General features: G+C 38.8%; 1 protein-coding gene across 1 annotated transcript in view; it reads left to right on the top strand.

Moving 5' to 3' along the window:
* Positions 1–2,496: 2,496 nt before the first annotated feature.
* LOC123774198 (uncharacterized) overlaps positions 2,497–21,960 on the top strand; it is a 34,905-nt gene continuing 15,441 nt past the window's right edge. Inside the window, exons 1-5 of the mRNA XM_069325212.1 lie at positions 2,497–2,515; positions 6,069–6,245; positions 6,503–6,667; positions 6,778–6,864; positions 8,542–8,589. Coding sequence (XP_069181313.1) covers positions 2,497–2,515; positions 6,069–6,245; positions 6,503–6,667; positions 6,778–6,864; positions 8,542–8,589 — 496 coding nt within the window. The remainder of the gene's footprint in view (positions 2,516–6,068; positions 6,246–6,502; positions 6,668–6,777; positions 6,865–8,541; positions 8,590–21,960) is intronic.

The raw sequence follows: 21,960 nt of genomic DNA, 5'->3' as shown, positions 1-21,960 counted from the left end.
CATTATCAGGTCCGACTGCTCTCGGATTATAGACTTTTGGTCGTCATGTATTTGAGTCAATAATCTGAGCCATGGATTATCAGCGAGACGCTTAAAGTCAGTACATGGGGAGGCAGCTCGTTTAAGTTGCTCCATATGGTTACATAACTGTTGTAAGGCTCGAGTCAGTGACGACGCTTCAATCAGCTGGGAAGGTTTGTTATTGTTGACGCAGGGAGGGTCGGTACTCCCCCCGGTAGCCCCTAAGGGGGAGACAGCCGCATTATTCCTGTTGCTAGCTTGGCTGGTTGGGTTCATCCTGATAGGTGTGCTATCATTCTTTACGGCCTTGCCGAGCTTAGAATTGTTTGGCATGGTAGCAGCAGAGATGTATGCAGCAGATGGGGTAGACTCGTTGATATGGCAGCAGCAAACGTCAGGTTAGCTTTCTCCAGGGAGCAACACTAATGAGGTCGAGATGAGCTAGTAGGTTAGGTTTTGTCGAATATTTCGATCACATTTAGGTCACTGGGTACTTAGCTGCCTTCTGGGGTTGTTACATCATGTTAGGGATGTTGTGGGCTCAAGGAGCAGCTGGAATTACCTTCCCAACCATGTTAAAGACTGTACCTCTCTCAACCAGTTTAAGATAAAAACTAAACACTACCTAATAAATTCCTTGTAATCTACCTCACTCCTCTATTGTCAACCCATGTCTGTTATTTTTTTTTTTTTTTTTTTTTTTTTTTTTTTTTTTTTTTTTTTTTTAATCAACACTGTTTGTCAACCTATTGTATTTGTGCTGCTTTTTCAGTCATGTTCCCCCTTTTTTTATCTTTATTTGTATTTGTTCTCAACACTTTTTATTCTTTATGCTCAATTAGTATTAAGTTCTAGATATTAATGTTTTTCTTGCCCGAAACGCATTGCGTAATAGTGGCTTTAGGCATTGTATGTACTAGCTCTATCTATATATCAATCCATTAATGTAACATCACATGTATGTATATACCTTACCTGAATAAACATCTGAATCTGAATCTGATCTGATAAAGTTGGAGGGGCAGCAGGGTCGTCAGGAGCGACCGCGTTCGAGCGTGATCGGAATCTAACCTAACTTAACCTAACTTAACCAAACCAAACCTAACCTAACCTAACCTAACCTAACCGATGCTTGGATCGTCGACTTGATTTGGTGTCACCATTTCTTTATTTTCGTCTAATTTCTTTATAAAAAGATACTTTTTCAGATTAAAATTGTTTTTTTGTGTTGTACATTCAGTACCAACATTATAATGAGTAAATATATCTTATTTATTCATTACTAACATATTGCCAGGAAGCTATGTGAAGCTTGTGTAGCTTGTGGTAGCTTGTAATTAGATAGACCGCCAATTACTGGTGGAGTAAATCAGCCTAGCCTACTTCTTCCTAGAATAACCTAGCCAACACTAGCCAAGCCTAGTCTACCCTTGCCTAGCCTAGCAAACAGCCCTTGAACCCCCTACTGTTAAGACTCTGCTCTCTGATTGTACCTATGACACCTATTATTAATTTCCTTCTGTATCTTTAGCTCCAGTATGTTGTTATATTATGCTGTGCAAATTTGGGACCTGGCCCTCTAGTATCTTACATATATGTATTATTTGATACCATTCTTGTCTCCTGTCCAGAGAGTACATTTTGAGAGCTTTGAGACGGTCTCAATTATTTAGATGTTTTATCATTTATATGTTTGCTGTTTATGGTCTCTTTATTTCCTCTAATTCAGAGATTTCTCCTGTTCAGAAAGGGGGAGTCAGTACCGAGCAATACTCAAGATGGGACAGCACCAGTTATTTGAATAGTATTAGCATTACTGTGGGTGGGGTCTTTGAATTTTAACATTCTCATAAACCATCCCATTATTTTTCTGGCCGCCACTATATTTGCTCGGTTATGTTCACAAAGTGTGAGGTCGTCAGACGTCGTAATTCTCAGATCTCTTGCATGTTTTTTCCTTCTTAGAGTAGGTCTGATTGTGTCCTGTGTTCCTTGTTTCATTTAATTTCCTCGTTTCTACCATACTTCAGCACCTGTAACTTATCACTATTAAAATCATGTTATTTCTGTTTTTTCAATATCTCCTACAGTGCCAATTTACTTGTGTCTTCTGTATCATCTGTAAAGTTTCATTGTTCAAATTTCAGTTATATTTTGCTTGTATTTTCACATGTATTAATTTTATTTTTATCTCGGTTTAATTACTGAATAGATGCCAAGAAGTTAATATGTAAACAAAAAGTGCTTATGAGATTTGCATGTCACAACTCTCATTTGCAGTTTTTGGATGGTAGTGCAAGTATGCATCCTACCTTGTTCTTGTAGTTTTATATAATTAATCTAAACTGATTCTATTTTATGCCTGGTTTTAAATAGTTTTGTACCTTTTGGGTAAATTTTACAGCAGCCCAACATCAATTTCAATCGGTGATATTGTTTCTCATGCAGTCGAATATCTGGGAGCTCATTGCAACAATGGATTCCAAAAATCCAAGTAAGTTTCATTATACAGTAATTAGGATTAGATTTCCTTTATCGCGGTAGTAGATTTTAATCATATTGCATACTTTATGATAGCCCAAATTATCATAATTTTCAGGACAGAAAAGTGTATGAAGCAGTCTTTCATGCTACATTTATCCATTTAGCTAAGAGTATAATTAGCAAATGATTCACAAAAAATATTAATTACACAATTTGATAATTGTCCCAGACTGACGTAAAGATCATTGCATCTTCGTTTTCTGATGTGTTGTTTTGTCACCCAAAGATTGTACATTATTACCTAAAATTCCAATTTAGAATATTTATTAAGTATTACTTAGTTTGCTTTCATCTAGAGTATGCACCTCATCTCTTGGATTGCCTACCCTCCATCCTTCACCAGACATTAAACATCTTTGCTTATACTAAGTATTTAAAGTGCAATCAATACCTGCTTGATGGGGTTCTGGGAGTTCTTTTACTCAGCAAGACTGGCAGTAGGCCAGGCTTGACTTGTGAGAGTTGGGTCCACCAGGCTGTTGCTTGGAGTGGCCTGCAGGCGCACATACCCACCACAGCCTGGTTGGTCCGGCACTCCTTTGAGAAAACTATCTAGTTTTCTCTTGAAGAAGTCCACGGTTGTTCCGGCAATATTTCTTATGCTCGCTAGGAGTATGTTGAAAAACCGCAGACCTCTGATGTTTATTCAGTACTCTCTGATTGTGTGTCTATGGCACCCCTGCTCTTCACTGGTTATATTCTTCATTTTCTTCCATATTGTTCACTTCAGTATGTTGTTATTTTACTGTGTAGATTTGGGACCTGGGCCTCCAGTATTTTCCATGTGTATATTATTTGGTATCTCTCTTGTCTCCTTTCTAGTGAGTACATTTGGAGAGCTTTGAGACGATCCCAATGATTTAGGTGCTTTATCGAGTCTATGCATGCTGTATATGTTCTCTGTATTCCCTCTATTTCAGCAATCTTCACCTGCTCTGAAGGGGAAAGTGAGTACTGAGCAGTACTCAAGACGGGACAACACAATTGACTTGAAGAGTACAACCATTGTGATGGGATCCCTGGATTTGAAAGTTCTCGTAATCCATCCTCTCATTTTTCTGGCTGCCACAATATTTGCTTGGTTATGCTCCCTAAACTTTAGTTCGTCAGACATTATTATTCCCAAGTCCTTTACATGTTACTTTCCTACTATGGACAAATTTGATTGTGTCTTGTACCCTGTATTATGTTTAAGGTTCTCATTTTTACCATATCTGAGTACCTGGAGTTTGTCGCTTTTAAACATCATGTTATTTTCTGCTGCCCAGTCGTAAACTTTATTAATACTGTATCTACTTGTAGTTTTTCAATATCTTCAGCAGAGGTCATTTTTAAGCTGATTTTTGTGTCATCTGCCAAGGATGATCCAATGCTGTGCCTTGTATATGAGTCTATATCTGATATGAGAATAAGGGAAAGCAATGGTGCAATTACTGTATCTTGAGGTACAGAGCTTTTAACTGTTCTTGGACTCGATTTTATATGGTTGACTGTTACTCTTTGTGTTCTGTTTCACAGAAAACTGAGTATCCAGCGTCCTATTTTACCAGTTATTCCCATTGACCTCATTTTGTGTGCTATCACTCCATGGTCAAATTTGTCGTATGCGTTTGTGAAATCCGTGTACTGTATACCACATCTGCATTCCCTTTTTCTTCTAATGCCTCAGTGATTTTGTCGTAATGGTCAAATAGCTGTGAGAGGCATGATCTTCCCGTTGTAAATCCATGTTCGCCTGGATTGTGGAGATCATTTGTTTCCATGAAAGTAGTGACCTGACTCCTGATCAATATCTCAAATACTTTTATTTTGTGGGACGTTAGTGCAACTGGTCTATAATTCTTTGCCAGTGCTTTGCTCCCTCTCTTGTGTAGAGGGGCTATGTCTGCTGCTTTAAGCGCATCTGGTATTTCCCCCGTGTCCAATCTCTTCCTACTCACTATACTGAGTGCCTGTGCTAATGTCACTTTGCATTTCTTTATAAATATTAAATTCCATGAGTCTGGACCCGGGGCTGAGTGCATGGGCATATTGTAAAATTCTCTTTCAAAATGTTCCATGCTCGTGTTGATATTGGTTATATTTACAGGGGTTTGGATATCACGCATAAAGAAGTTGTCCGGATTTTTTACTTTCATGCTGTGTATCTGAGTGCTAAACATATCCTCATACAGCTTCTTTAGGATTTCACTAATTGTAAAATTAGTGTTATGACAAATTAGAAATTTGTCATCCTCAATGTATGAACCTTCACTAATACAAATAGGTCCAATATTGGCATTGATATTTTCTTATGATTTAGCATAAATGAGGAAATATTTTGGGTTTTCCTTTATTTCTTGAATTGCTTTTTTGTCTAGTTGCCTCTCTTCAATCTGATATGAATGCTTCAGTCTCTGTTTTATTTCTACAATCTCCCTGTTTAAATTATTCCTTCTTTGTATGAAAAGTTGTCTGCTTAATCATTTCCGTTGTTTTTTGTCTTTTTTTGTAGTGTCGCCTGCGTTTTCTTTCTACGTTGGACCTCTTTCTGGCTTTCCTCAAAGGAACATGTTTCAGACAGACTTCATAGGCTTCAGAAGTCTGTTTTTCTATTCTTTGTGTATGATGTTTATTACTTAGAACACATTCCCATTGAACGTTTGTAAGTTCCCCATTTATTTTTGCCCAGTCTATCCTTTTATTATTATTATTAAAATTGGATTTATTGAATAACCCTTCTCACTTGTTGTTTCTCTTAGGCCTACTACCATTATTAATGTTAGTTTTCACTTCAATGTTGTCCGAGTACGTAGTGTTTGAGACAGTAATGTCGCTCATTAGCTCATCATTGTTTGTAAATATCAAGTGCAGCGTGTTTTCGTTCCTAGTTGGTTCTGTAATCTGCTGACTGTGCGAGAATTTGTCACAGAATGTCAGTAGTTCTCTGACCTGTAGTTTGTTATTTCCAGGTTGATTTCCTGCTATAATGTTATTTTTACTATTCTCCATTTTAAAATGGGCAGATTGAAGTCTGCAAAGAAGATAATATTTGGTACTGGGTTTGTTAAGTTATCAAGGATATTCTCTATTTTGTGGATTTGCTCAGTTAATTTCTCAACTGTTGCATCTTGCAGTTTGTATATTAAAATAATAATTAGATTTATATTTTCAACCCTGATTCCAAGTACCTCTACCACCTCATTAGTTGAGTTCAGGAGCACTGTTCATGCCAGTTCCTCTTTAATATACAGACCTACTCTTCCACCTGACCTTATTACTCTGTCACATCTATGTAAATTATAATTTTGGATCCAGATTTCACTATCCATGTGGTCTTTTGTGTTGAATGATTTGCTCATTCAAATCATTCATTCATCATTTGCTCATTTATTTGATCATTCAAATATGAATGATTTCCCATATTGTGTGTGACTTCTGGTGAGCTTAGGTAGTTCTACATTATAATGTAATTATACTGTACTGCACAGTTTATCATAACCCAAATTATCTTTATTTTTCAGTCCTGAGAAACGCTTTACAGCGATTATGTCCCTCATGTAATATTATCGTGAACATTAATCAACATGTCTGCAAGTGTGGCTATAGGCTTTTTGATGTCAAACGTAAAGCTCAGCCGGAAAGCCAGGCTCGGGCAAATATCAAGAGATCAGAAAAAAAACATATACCTGTTGTACATGGTAAGCTCACTTATATTTTTATTCACAATGTTTAATATGGAAATAAATAACATATAATTGATTAATTTAATTTTATTTAAAGGAAATATTTTACTCCCTTTCATATTGTTGTAAAGATTACCAACATATATTGTCAAATGAGCAATTTATGTCATCTGCATTTAAAATACAGCTTTCCCACACTTCACGTATTTGTGTTGGATAATATCATTTTTCAGCTTTACATAGAATACTTTGTGTTCTTTATCTATGTTCAGATGAGTTGCATAAAAGTGTACAAGATTTACAACACCAAAAGAAATTGAAGGAGATTGAAGAGGAGATAACAAGGCTTCGAGCAATTTATGATTCCCAAAATAACAACCCAAAAAGGCGGACAATTATGTACACTGGCACTTCGTCTAGAAAAAGCAGAGCTTTAGGTATTAGTATTATTGTCAACAGTTAAATATAATCACTAACTGCTCTTAAATGTAATTATAAATAACTTGTTATAGTAATATATTTTTTACCGTTTTTTTTCTATTACTAGGCACACCATCAAATCCTTTCCCTTGCAGTCATGAAGTAATGAAGCCTCCAGTTTCTGTTGTAGACGTTATACCCCAAAATATCAATGGTATGTTATCTAATTATTTTAGAGAGTTACAAATATAAATGCATTGCCATAGTAACCAAGGACTAAGTTGCAAATACAGTGTGTGTGTGTGTGTGTTTGTGTGTGTATATATATATATATATATATATATATATATATATATATATATATATATATATATATATATATATATATGTGTGTGTATATATATATTATATATATATATATATTATATATATATATGTCGTACCTAGTAGTCAGAACGCACCTCTTGGCCTAGTATGCAAGTACCGATTGGCCTAATAGGCCAAGTGACTTTTTATTTTCAATAAATTGTTTCCTTTTTTTTTAATATTATTATTATATTATATTAAGAACATAAATTATTGATTTAGTTATGTTAGTTTAGATTAGGTTAAGATAAGTTAGGTTAGGTTAGGTAGGATTGGTTAGGTTCGATCATATATCTACATTAATTTTAACTCAAATTTAAAAAAATTTAGCTCATACATAATGAAATGAATAACTTTATCATTTCACAAGAAAAACATTTGAAAAAATATTGAAATTCTGGAAAACTTGGCTTATTAGGCAAATCTGGCCTTGCATAGTAGGGCCAAGAACTCCATTCTGGCTAGCTATATATATATATATATATATATATATATATATATATATATATATATATATATATATATATATATATATATGTCGTACCTAGTAGCCAGAACTCACTTCTCAGCCTATTATGCAAGGCCCGATTTGCCTAATAAGCCAAGTTTTACTGAATTAATATATTTTCTCTAATTTTTTTCTTATGAAATGATAAAGCTACCCATTTCATTATGTATGAGGTCAATTTTTTTTTATTGGAGTTAAAGTTAACGTAGATATATGACCGAACCTAACCAACCCTACCTAACCTAACCTAACCTATCTTTATAGGTTAGGTTAGGTTAGGTAGCCGAAAACGTTAGGTTAGGTTAGGTTAGGTAGGTTAGGTGGTCGAAAAAACATTAATTCATGAAAACTAGGCTTATTAGGCAAATCGGGCCTTGTATAGTAGGCTGAGAAGTGAGTTCTGGCTACTAGGTACGACATATATATATATATATATATATATATATATATATATATATATATATATATATATATATATATATATATATATATATATATATATATATATATATATATATATATATATATGTTGTACCTAGTAGCCAGAACGTCGTACTCGGCCTACTATGCAAGGCCCGATTTGCCTAATAAGCCAAGTTTTCCTGAATTAATATATATTCTCTAATTTTTTTCTTACGAAATAATAAAGCTACCCATTTCATTATGTATGAGGTCAATTTTTTTTTATTGGAGTTAAAATTAACGTAGATATTTGACCGAACCTAACCAACCCTACCTAACCTAACCTAACCTATCTTTATAGGTTAGGTTAGGTTAGGTAGCCGAAAAAGTTTGGTTAGGTTAGGTAGTCGAAAAACAATTCATGAAAACTTGGCTTATTAGGCAAATTGGGCCTTGCATAGTAGGCTGAGAAGTTTGTTCTGGCTACTAGGTACGACACACACATATATATATATATATATATATATATATATATATATATATATATATATATATATATATATATATATATATATATATACCTTAATTTATTGCCTGGCAATTCTGTAATTGCAGAGTCTCCCGGTGCTGCTGCTGTTGAAGTGTTACCTGAAAACTTTGATGGTATGTCACATTTGTTATTATTTAAAAAAAAATCCATATATATATATATATATATTAGTATATTTTGGTAGCAGTCTTTCCTGTAGACATATTTTATTAAATATGACCGAAAAAGTAAGATTAATAATTCTAACACGAATTTTCTCAATCTTTCGTACATTATGCTTCACTGTTGGAGGTAAATCAAAAATCACTTCTCCAAAATTCATTTTTATTTCTAGTCTGACGCGACACGGGCGCGTTTCGTAAAACTTATTACATTTTCAAAGACTTCACAAATACACAACTGATTAGAACTTGCGTTTCCCTGATTTTATATCTACATTTGAGTGAGGTGGGAAGGGTGATGTGGCATTACATTTGAGTAAGGTGGGAAGGATGATGTGGCATTAGAGGATATTAATAGGGTATTAAAAGTATCAACACAAGACAGAACACGAAACAATGGATATTGAATAGAAGTGTTTGTAGAAAGCCTATTGGTCCATATTTCTTGATGCTTCTATATTGGAGCGGAGTCTTGAGGTGGGTAGAATATAGTTGTGCAATAATTGGCTGTTGATTGCTGGTGTTGACTTCTTGATGTGTAGTGCCTCGCAAACGTCTAGCCGCCTGCTATCGCTGTATCTATCGATGATTTCTGTGTTGTTTACTAGGATTTCTCTGGCGATGGTTTGGTTATGGGAAGAGATTATATGTTCCTTAATGGAGCCCTGTTGTTTATGCATCGTTAAACGCCTAGAAAGAGATGTTGTTGTCTTGCCTATATACTGGGTTTTTTGGAGCTTACAGTCCCCAAGTGGGCATTTGAAGGCATAGACGACGTTAGTCTCTTTTAAAGCGTTCTGTTTCGTGTCTGGAGAGTTTCTCATGAGTAGGCTGGCCGTTTTTCTGGTTTTATAGTAAATCGTCAGTTGTATCCTCTGATTTTTGTCTGTAGGGATAACGTTTCTATTAACAATATCTTTCAGGACCCTTTCCTCTGTTTTATGAGCTGTGGAAAAGAAGTTCCTGTAAAATAGTCTAATAGGGGGTATAGGTGTTGTGTTAGTTGTCTCTTCGGAGGTTGCATGGCTTTTCACTTTCCTTCTTATGATGTCTTCGATGAAACCATTGGAGAAGCCGTTATTGACTAGAACCTGCCTTACCCTACAGAGTTCTTCGTCGACTTGCTTCCATTCTGAGCTGTGGCTGAGAGCACGGTCGACGTATGCGTTAACAACACTCCTCTTGTACCTGTCAGGGCAGTCGCTGTTGGCATTTAGGCACATTCCTATGTTTGTTGTTAACAAACATAGGAATGTGCCTAAATGCCAACAGCGACTGCCCTGACAGGTACAAGAGGAGTGTTGTTAACGCATACGTCGACCGTGCTCTCAGCCACAGCTCAGAATGGAAGCAAGTCGACGAAGAACTCTGTAGGGTAAGGCAGGTTCTAGTCAATAACGGCTTCTCCAATGGTTTCATCGAAGACATCATAAGAAGGAAAGTGAAAAGCCATGCAACCTCCGAAGAGACAACTAACACAACACCTATACCCCCTATTAGACTATTTTACAGGAACTTCTTTTCCACAGCTCATAAAACAGAGGAAAGGGTCCTGAAAGATATTGTTAATAGAAACGTTATCCCTACAGACAAAAATCAGAGGATAAGAACATAAGAACATAAGAACAAAGGTAACTGCAGAAGGCCTATTGGCCCATACGAGGCAGCTCCTATTCTATAACCACCCAATCCCACTCATATACTTGTCCAACCCGTGCTTGAAACAATCGAGGGACCCCACCTCCACAATGTTACGCGGCAATTGGTTCCACAAATCAACAACCCTGTTACTGAACCAGTATTTACCCAAGTCTTTCCTAAATCTAAACTTATCCAATTTATATCCATTGTTTCGTGTTCTGTCCTGTGTTGATACTTTTAATACCCTATTAATATCCCCCCGGTTATGTCCATTCATCCACTTGTAAACCTCTATCATGTCACCCCTAACTCTTCGCCTTTCCAGTGAATGCAACTTAAGCTTTGTTAATCTTTCTTCATATGAAAGATTTCTAATTTGGGGAATTAACTTAGTCATCCTACGCTGGACACGTTCAAGTGAATTTATATCCATTCTATAATATGGCGACCAAAACTGAACTGCATAATCTAAATGGGGCCTAACTAGAGCAAGATATAGCTTGAGAACCACACCAGGTGTCTTGTTACTAACGCTGCGATTAATAAATCCAAGTGTCCGATTTGCCTTATTACGAACATTTATGCATTGATCCTTTTGTTTTAAATTCTTACTAATCATAACTCCCAGATCCCTTTCGCAATCCGACTTCGCAATCACAACACCATCTAGCTCGTATCTTGTAACTCTATCATCATTACCTAACCTCAGAACTTTACATTTATCAGCATTAAACTGCATCTGCCAATCCTTTGACCATTTCAAAACCCTATCTAGATCAACTTGAAGTGATAGTGAGTCCTCCTCCGAATTAATTTCCCTACCGATTTTCGTATCATCGGCAAATTTGCAAATGTTGCTACTCAAACCTGAATCTAAATCATTTATATATATTATAAACAACAGAGGTCCCAGGACAGAGCCTTGAGGCACTCCACTTACAACATTTTCCCACTCTGACTTGATTCCATTTATACTAACTCTCTGTTTCCTTTGGTATAGCCATGCCCTAATCCAGCTTAATATAGCACCCCCAATACCATGAGACTCTATTTTTTTAATCAGTCTTTCATGTGGCACTGTATCAAAAGCTTTGCTAAAGTCAAGGTATACAACATCGCAATCCTTACCACTATCAACTGCCTCAACAATGCTAGAATAAAAAGATAACAAATTTGTTAAACATGAACGGCCATTTATAAAACCATGTTGCGACTCAATTATTAATTTATGTTTTTCAAGATGAAGACGAATTTTATTTGCTATTATAGATTCGAGTAACTTTCCCACAATAGACGTTAGGCTAATTGGTCGATAGTTAGACGCAAGTGATCTATCTCCTTTCTTAAAAACTGGTATCACATTAGCAACTTTCCAAAACTCTGGCACTCTGCCTGACTCTATTGATTTATTAAATATGGTTGACAGTGGGTCACAAAGCTCCTCTTTGCATTCTTTAAGCACCCTAGCAAACACTTCATCCGGCCCTGGGGATTTGTTTGGTTTGAGTTTTACTATTTGTTTAAGAACATCCTCCCTGGTAACTACTAAACTCGTCAACCTGTCCTCGTCCCCACCCACATAGACTTGTTCGGCTGAAGGCATATTGTTAAGTTCTTCTTTAGTAAATACAGATACAAAATATTTATTAAAAATACTACTCATCTCTTCATCACTATCTGTTATTTGACCTGTCTCAGTTTTTAATGGACCTATCCTTTCCCTAGTCTTAGTACGATAAAACTGAAAAAATCCTTTAGGATTTGTCTTTGCTTGCCCTGCTATGCGAACTTCATAGTTTCTTTTTGCTTTCCTTATCTCTTTTTTAACATTTCTAACCAGTTGTACGAATTCCTGTTCTAAAGTGACCTCCCCATTTTTAATCCTTTTGTACCAAGCTCTCTTTTTACCTATAAGGTTCTTCAAATTCTTTGTTATCCACTTTGGGTCATTAGTATACGATCTATTCAATTTGTATGGTATACTACGTTCCTGTGCTTTGTTTAGAATATTCTTAAATAAGTTATATATTGAATCCACATCGAAATCCCCATTTAAGTCACCTATCGCTGGGTTCATGTCTCGCTCCAAGACCGGCCCACACCCCATACCCAAGCCTTTCCAATCAATTTGACCCAAAAAATTTCTTAGGCTATTAAAATCAGCTTTTCGAAAATCTGGCACTTTAACAGAATTTTCTCCTACTGGTCTATTCCATTCTATGCTAAATCTGATTTCTTTGTGATCACTGCTCCCTAGCTCACTCCCTATTTCGATGTCATTAATTTGCGTTTCCCTGTTAGTTAACACTAAATCTAAAATATAACAATACATCAGGATACAACTGACGATTTACTATAAAACCAGAAAAACGGCCAGCCTACTCATGAGAAACTCATAAAATATATATATATATATATATATATATATATATATATATATTAGTATATTTTGGTAGCAGTCTTTCCTGTAGACATATTTTATTAAATATGACCGAAAAAGTAAGATTAATAATTCTAACACGAATTTTCTCAATCTTTCGTACATTATGCTTCACTGTTGGAGGTAAATCAAAAATCACTTCTCCAAAATTCATTTTTATTTCTAGTCTGACGCGACACGGGCGCGTTTCGTAAAACTTATTACATTTTCAAAGACTTCACAAATACACAACTGATTAGAACTTGCGTTTCCCTGATTTTATATCTACATTTGAGTGAGGTGGGAAGGGTGATGTGGCATTACATTTGAGTAAGGTGGGAAGGATGATGTGGCATTTAGAGGATATTAATAGGGTATTAAAAGTATCAACACAAGACAGAACACGAAACAATGGATATTGAATAGAAGTGTTTGTAGAAAGCCTATTGGTCCATATTTCTTGATGCTTCTATATTGGAGCGGAGTCTTGAGGTGGGTAGAATATAGTTGTGCAATAATTGGCTGTTGATTGCTGGTGTTGACTTCTTGATGTGTAGTGCCTCGCAAACGTCGAGCCGCCTGCTATCGCTGTATCTATCGATGATTTCTGTGTTGTTTACTAGGATTTCTCTGGCGATGGTTTGGTTATGGGAAGAGATTATATGTTCCTTAATGGAGCCCTGTTGTTTATGCATCGTTAAACGCCTAGAAAGAGATGTTGTTGTCTTGCCTATATACTGGGTTTTTTGGAGCTTACAGTCCCCAAGTGGGCATTTGAAGGCATAGACGACGTTAGTCTCTTTTAAAGCGTTCTGTTTCGTGTCTGGAGAGTTTCTCATGAGTAGGCTGGCCGTTTTTCTGGTTTTATAGTAAATCGTCAGTTGTATCCTCTGATTTTTGTCTGTAGGGATAACGTTTCTATTAACAATATCTTTCAGGACCCTTTCCTCTGTTTTATGAGCTGTGGAAAAGAAGTTCCTGTAAAATAGTCTAATAGGGGGTAAAGGTGTTGTGTTAGTTGTCTCTTCGGAGGTTGCATGGCTTTTCACTTTCCTTCTTATGATGTCTTCGATGAAACCATTGGAGAAGCCGTTATTGACTAGAACCTGCCTTACCCTACAGAGTTCTTCGTCGACTTGCTTCCATTCTGAGCTGTGGCTGAGAGCACGGTCGACGTATGCGTTAACAACACTCCTCTTGTACCTGTCGGGGCAGTCGCTGTTGGCATTTAGGCACATTCCTATGTTTGTTTCCTTTGTGTAGACTGCAGTGTGGAAACCTCCGCCCTTTTCCATGACTGTTACATCTAGAAAAGGCAGCTTCCCATCCTTTTCCGTCTCGTAAGTGAAACGCAGCACGGAACTCTGCTCAAATGCCTCCTTCAGCTCCTGCAGATGTCTGACATCAGGTACCTGTGTAAAAATGTCGTCAACATACCTGCAGTATATGGCCGGTTTCAAGTTCATGTCGACTAAGACTTTTTGCTCGATGGTACCCATGTAGAAGTTTGCAAACAGGACACCTAGGGGAGAACCCATAGCGACCCCATCTACTTGCTTATACATGTGCCCATCCGGGCTCAAGAAGGGTGCCTCTTTAGTACAAGCTTGGAGTAGTTTCCTCAGAATACTTTCTGGCATGTCAAGAGGAGTACAGGCTGGATCACGATACACTCTGTCGGCTATCATTCCGATTGTCTCGTCCACAGGTACGTTGGTAAACAGCGATTCTACGTCCAACGAGGCTCTTATCCCTGTGGCCCGTGCGCCCCGCAGTAAGTCCACAAATTCCTTTGGAGACTTCAGGCTGAAGGCGCAAGGAACATAAGGAGTCAGCAGGCCGTTGAGTCGCTTCGCCAATCTGTACGTGGGTGTGGGTATCTGGCTAATGATTGGCCGAAGTGGGTTTCCAGGCTTGTGCGTCTTGACATTTCCATACGCATATCCAGGTTTATATTCCCCAATGATCTTTGGCAGGTGGAGTCCGGATTTCTTGGCGTTCACAGTTTCGATCAGTTTGTTGACCTTTGCTTTTAATTCGGCTGTAGTGTCCTTCGTTACCCTTTGGAACTTAGTTTGGTCAGAGAGTATGATGTTCATTTTCGCCAGATATTCGTCTTTTTTAAGAATGACATATATTGACGACTTGTCACCTCTCCTGACAACTATCTCCTTGTTCTCACGAAGGCTTTTAGCTGCCGCTCTAAGCTCGGGGGACAGTATGGTGCTTCTGTAGTTGCCTCGATTCTTTCCTCCTTCTGCAATAAGTTCTGCTTGTAAGGTATCTTTGGTAGTGACCTTCTTTTGTGTCTCGAGGTCGAATATGTCGTCCAACAGAATTTCCAACTCCACTTTCCGGGCCATTTCACTCGGTCTGGACATAACATGACAGTTTATGCCCAGATTTAGGAGAGTGACTTGGTCCTCAGTGAGGTTAATTCCTGCAAGGTTCAGGAAGCCATCTCTTGGTCGTGGAATTGCCATAGGTCCTCCATATAATGTTGTTAGTTTCTTGATAATCCTTGTTTCAGTGCTGAGGTGATGTTGGTCTGTGAGGATGTCGAGGTGTTGTTCAATGCGGGTACGGATACTATGGTCGATGTTGCTATTTCTCCACTCGTTTGTAGCATGAAGTAGTTGCGTTTTTTTGTCTTTGATTTCATTCTCTGCCTTGTATATCTGATCACGAATCAGATCCTGGCGATATTTTATCGTGAAGGCTTGATTCCTTGCTGCTGGGTCGTGCACTTTAACATTAGTATATTTTGGTAGCAGTCTTTCCTGTAGACATATTTTATTAAATATGACCGAAAAAGTAAGATTAATAATTCTAACACGAATTTTCTCAATCTTTCGTACATTATGCTTCACTGTTGGAGGTAAATCAAAAATCACTTCTCCAAAATTCATTTTTATTTCTAGTCTGACGCGACACGGGCGCGTTTCGTAAAACTTATTACATTTTCAAAGACTTCACAAATACACAACTGATTAGAACTTGCGTTTCCCTGATTTTATATCTACATTTGAGTGAGGTGGGAAGGGTGATGTGGCATTACATTTGAGTAAGGTGGGAAGGATGATGTGGCATTTAGAGGATATTAATAGGGTATTAAAAGTATCAACACAAGACAGAACACGAAACAATGGATATTGAATAGAAGTGTTTGTAGAAAGCCTATTGGTCCATATTTCTTGATGCTTCTATATTGGAGCGGAGTCTTGAGGTGGGTAGAATATAGTTGTGCAATAATTGGCTGTTGATTGCTGGTGTTGACTTCTTGATGTGTAGTGCCTCGCAAACGTCGAGCCGCCTGCTATCGCTGTATCTATCGATGATTTCTGTGTTGTTTACTAGGATTTCTCTGGCGATGGTTTGGTTATGGGAAGAGATTATATGTTCCTTAATGGAGCCCTGTTGTTTATGCATCGTTAAACGCCTAGAAAGAGATGTTGTTGTCTTGCCTATATACTGGGTTTTTTGGAGCTTACAGTCCCCAAGTGGGCATTTGAAGGCATAGACGACGTTAGTCTCTTTTAAAGCGTTCTGTTTCGTGTCTGGAGAGTTTCTCATGAGTAGGCTGGCCGTTTTTCTGGTTTTATAGTAAATCGTCAGTTGTATCCTCTGATTTTTGTCTGTAGTTAATAGATAACGTTTCTATTAACAATATCTTTCAGGACCCTTTCCTCTGTTTTATGAGCTGTGGAAAAGAAGTTCCTGTAAAATAGTCTAATAGGGGGTAAAGGTGTTGTGTTAGTTGTCTCTTCGGAGGTTGCATGGCTTTTCACTTTCCTTCTTATGATGTCTTCGATGAAACCATTGGAGAAGCCGTTATTGACTAGAACCTGCCTTACCCTACAGAGTTCTTCGTCGACTTGCTTCCATTCTGAGCTGTGGCTGAGAGCACGGTCGACGTATGCGTTAACAACACTCCTCTTGTACCTGTCGGGGCAGTCGCTGTTGGCATTTAGGCACATTCCTATGTTTGTTTCCTTTGTGTAGACTGCAGTGTGGAAACCTCCGCCCTTTTCCATGACTGTTACATCTAGAAAAGGCAGCTTCCCATCCTTTTCCGTCTCGTAAGTGAAACGCAGCACGGAACTCTGCTCAAATGCCTCCTTCAGCTCCTGCAGATGTCTGACATCAGGTACCTGTGTAAAAATGTCGTCAACATACCTGCAGTATATGGCCGGTTTCAAGTTCATGTCGACTAAGACTTTTTGCTCGATGGTACCCATGTAGAAGTTTGCAAACAGGACACCTAGGGGAGAACCCATAGCGACCCCATCTACTTGCTTATACATGTGCCCATCCGGGCTCAAGAAGGGTGCCTCTTTAGTACAAGCTTGGAGTAGTTTCCTCAGAATACTTTCTGGCATGTCAAGAGGAGTACAGGCTGGATCACGATACACTCTGTCGGCTATCATTCCGATTGTCTCGTCCACAGGTACGTTGGTAAACAGCGATTCTACGTCCAACGAGGCTCTTATCCCTGTGGCCCGTGCGCCCCGCAGTAAGTCCACAAATTCCTTTGGAGACTTCAGGCTGAAGGCGCAAGGAACATAAGGAGTCAGCAGGCCGTTGAGTCGCTTCGCCAATCTGTACGTGGGTGTGGGTATCTGGCTAATGATTGGCCGAAGTGGGTTTCCAGGCTTGTGCGTCTTGACATTTCCATACGCATATCCAGGTTTATATTCCCCAATGATCTTTGGCAGGTGGAGTCCGGATTTCTTGGCGTTCACAGTTTCGATCAGTTTGTTGACCTTTGCTTTTAATTCGGCTGTAGTGTCCTTCGTTACCCTTTGGAACTTAGTTTGGTCAGAGAGTATGATGTTCATTTTCGCCAGATATTCGTCTTTTTTAAGAATGACATATATTGACGACTTGTCACCTCTCCTGACAACTATCTCCTTGTTCTCACGAAGGCTTTTAGCTGCCGCTCTAAGCTCGGGGGACAGTATGGTGCTTCTGTAGTTGCCTCGATTCTTTCCTCCTTCTGCAATAAGTTCTGCTTGTAAGGTATCTTTGGTAGTGACCTTCTTTTGTGTCTCGAGGTCGAATATGTCGTCCAACAGAATTTCCAACTCCACTTTCCGGGCCATTTCACTCGGTCTGGACATAACATGACAGTTTATGCCCAGATTTAGGAGAGTGACTTGGTCCTCAGTGAGGTTAATTCCTGCAAGGTTCAGGAAGCCATCTCTTGGTCGTGGAATTGCCATAGGTCCTCCATATAATGTTGTTAGTTTCTTGATAATCCTTGTTTCAGTGCTGAGGTGATGTTGGTCTGTGAGGATGTCGAGGTGTTGTTCAATGCGGGTACGGATACTATGGTCGATGTTGCTATTTCTCCACTCGTTTGTAGCATGAAGTAGTTGCGTTTTTTTGTCTTTGATTTCATTCTCTGCCTTGTATATCTGATCACGAATCAGATCCTGGCGATATTTTATCGTGAAGGCTTGATTCCTTGCTGCTGGGTCGTGCACTTTAACATTAGTATATTTTGGTAGCAGTCTTTCCTGTAGACATATTTTATTAAATATGACCGAAAAAGTAAGATTAATAATTCTAACACGAATTTTCTCAATCTTTCGTACATTATGCTTCACTGTTGGAGGTAAATCAAAAATCACTTCTCCAAAATTCATTTTTATTTCTAGTCTGACGCGACACGGGCGCGTTTCGTAAAACTTATTACATTTTCAAAGACTTCACAAATACACAACTGATTAGAACTTGCGTTTCCCTGATTTTATATCTACATTTGAGTGAGGTGGGAAGGGTGATGTGGCATTACATTTGAGTAAGGTGGGAAGGATGATGTGGCATTTAGAGGATATTAATAGGGTATTAAAAGTATCAACACAAGACAGAACACGAAACAATGGATATTGAATAGAAGTGTTTGTAGAAAGCCTATTGGTCCATATTTCTTGATGCTTCTATATTGGAGCGGAGTCTTGAGGTGGGTAGAATATAGTTGTGCAATAATTGGCTGTTGATTGCTGGTGTTGACTTCTTGATGTGTAGTGCCTCGCAAACGTCGAGCCGCCTGCTATCGCTGTATCTATCGATGATTTCTGTGTTGTTTACTAGGATTTCTCTGGCGATGGTTTGGTTATGGGAAGAGATTATATGTTCCTTAATGGAGCCCTGTTGTTTATGCATCGTTAAACGCCTAGAAAGAGATGTTGTTGTCTTGCCTATATACTGGGTTTTTTGGAGCTTACAGTCCCCAAGTGGGCATTTGAAGGCATAGACGACGTTAGTCTCTTTTAAAGCGTTCTGTTTCGTGTCTGGAGAGTTTCTCATGAGTAGGCTGGCCGTTTTTCTGGTTTTATAGTAAATCGTCAGTTGTATCCTCTGATTTTTGTCTGTAGTTAATAGATAACGTTTCTATTAACAATATCTTTCAGGACCCTTTCCTCTGTTTTATGAGCTGTGGAAAAGAAGTTCCTGTAAAATAGTCTAATAGGGGGTAAAGGTGTTGTGTTAGTTGTCTCTTCGGAGGTTGCATGGCTTTTCACTTTCCTTCTTATGATGTCTTCGATGAAACCATTGGAGAAGCCGTTATTGACTAGAACCTGCCTTACCCTACAGAGTTCTTCGTCGACTTGCTTCCATTCTGAGCTGTGGCTGAGAGCACGGTCGACGTATGCGTTAACAACACTCCTCTTGTACCTGTCGGGGCAGTCGCTGTTGGCATTTAGGCACATTCCTATGTTTGTTTCCTTTGTGTAGACTGCAGTGTGGAAACCTCCGCCCTTTTCCATGACTGTTACATCTAGAAAAGGCAGCTTCCCATCCTTTTCCGTCTCGTAAGTGAAACGCAGCACGGAACTCTGCTCAAATGCCTCCTTCAGCTCCTGCAGATGTCTGACATCAGGTACCTGTGTAAAAATGTCGTCAACATACCTGCAGTATATGGCCGGTTTCAAGTTCATGTCGACTAAGACTTTTTGCTCGATGGTACCCATGTAGAAGTTTGCAAACAGGACACCTAGGGGAGAACCCATAGCGACCCCATCTACTTGCTTATACATGTGCCCATCCGGGCTCAAGAAGGGTGCCTCTTTAGTACAAGCTTGGAGTAGTTTCCTCAGAATACTTTCTGGCATGTCAAGAGGAGTACAGGCTGGATCACGATACACTCTGTCGGCTATCATTCCGATTGTCTCGTCCACAGGTACGTTGGTAAACAGCGATTCTACGTCCAACGAGGCTCTTATCCCTGTGGCCCGTGCGCCCCGCAGTAAGTCCACAAATTCCTTTGGAGACTTCAGGCTGAAGGCGCAAGGAACATAAGGAGTCAGCAGGCCGTTGAGTCGCTTCGCCAATCTGTACGTGGGTGTGGGTATCTGGCTAATGATTGGCCGAAGTGGGTTTCCAGGCTTGTGCGTCTTGACATTTCCATACGCATATCCAGGTTTATATTCCCCAATGATCTTTGGCAGGTGGAGTCCGGATTTCTTGGCGTTCACAGTTTCGATCAGTTTGTTGACCTTTGCTTTTAATTCGGCTGTAGTGTCCTTCGTTACCCTTTGGAACTTAGTTTGGTCAGAGAGTATGATGTTCATTTTCGCCAGATATTCGTCTTTTTTAAGAATGACATATATTGGCGACTTGTCACCTCTCCTGACAACTATCTCCTTGTTCTCACGAAGGCTTTTAGCTGCCGCTCTAAGCTCGGGGGACAGTATGGTGCTTCTGTAGTTGCCTCGATTCTTTCCTCCTTCTGCAATAAGTTCTGCTTGTAAGGTATCTTTGGTAGTGACCTTCTTTTGTGTCTCGAGGTCGAATATGTCGTCCAACAGAATTTCCAACTCCACTTTCCGGGCCATTTCACTCGGTCTGGACATAACATGACAGTTTATGCCCAGATTTAGGAGAGTGACTTGGTCCTCAGTGAGGTTAATTCCTGCAAGGTTCAGGAAGCCATCTCTTGGTCGTGGAATTGCCATAGGTCCTCCATATAATGTTGTTAGTTTCTTGATAATCCTTGTTTCAGTGCTGAGGTGATGTTGGTCTGTGAGGATGTCGAGGTGTTGTTCAATGCGGGTACGGATACTATGGTCGATGTTGCTATTTCTCCACTCGTTTGTAGCATGAAGTAGTTGCGTTTTTTTGTCTTTGATTTCATTCTCTGCCTTGTATATCTGATCACGAATCAGATCCTGGCGATATTTTATCGTGAAGGCTTGATTCCTTGCTGCTGGGTCGTGCACTTTAACATTAGTATATTTTGGTAGCAGTCTTTCCTGTAGACATATTTTATTAAATATGACCGAAAAAGTAAGATTAATAATTCTAACACGAATTTTCTCAATCTTTCGTACATTATGCTTCACTGTTGGAGGTAAATCAAAAATCACTTCTCCAAAATTCATTTTTATTTCTAGTCTGACGCGACACGGGCGCGTTTCGTAAAACTTATTACATTTTCAAAGACTTCACAAATACACAACTGATTAGAACTTGCGTTTCCCTGATTTTATATCTACATTTGAGTGAGGTGGGAAGGGTGATGTGGCATTACATTTGAGTAAGGTGGGAAGGATGATGTGGCATTTAGAGGATATTAATAGGGTATTAAAAGTATCAACACAAGACAGAACACGAAACAATGGATATTGAATAGAAGTGTTTGTAGAAAGCCTATTGGTCCATATTTCTTGATGCTTCTATATTGGAGCGGAGTCTTGAGGTGGGTAGAATATAGTTGTGCAATAATTGGCTGTTGATTGCTGGTGTTGACTTCTTGATGTGTAGTGCCTCGCAAACGTCGAGCCGCCTGCTATCGCTGTATCTATCGATGATTTCTGTGTTGTTTACTAGGATTTCTCTGGCGATGGTTTGGTTATGGGAAGAGATTATATGTTCCTTAATGGAGCCCTGTTGTTTATGCATCGTTAAACGCCTAGAAAGAGATGTTGTTGTCTTGCCTATATACTGGGTTTTTTGGAGCTTACAGTCCCCAAGTGGGCATTTGAAGGCATAGACGACGTTAGTCTCTTTTAAAGCGTTCTGTTTCGTGTCTGGAGAGTTTCTCATGAGTAGGCTGGCCGTTTTTCTGGTTTTATAGTAAATCGTCAGTTGTATCCTCTGATTTTTGTCTGTAGGGATAACGTTTCTATTAACAATATCTTTCAGGACCCTTTCCTCTGTTTTATGAGCTGTGGAAAAGAAGTTCCTGTAAAATAGTCTAATAGGGGGTAAGGTGTTGTGTTAGTTGTCTCTTCGGAGGTTGCATGGCTTTTCACTTT

The sequence above is a fragment of the Procambarus clarkii genome, chromosome 15 (genome assembly GCF_040958095.1).
Source record: "Procambarus clarkii isolate CNS0578487 chromosome 15, FALCON_Pclarkii_2.0, whole genome shotgun sequence".
NCBI classification, from domain to species: domain Eukaryota; kingdom Metazoa; phylum Arthropoda; class Malacostraca; order Decapoda; family Cambaridae; genus Procambarus; species Procambarus clarkii.
Note: the sequence above shows the minus strand (reverse complement) of the source record. Positions and strands in the feature narration are given on the sequence as shown.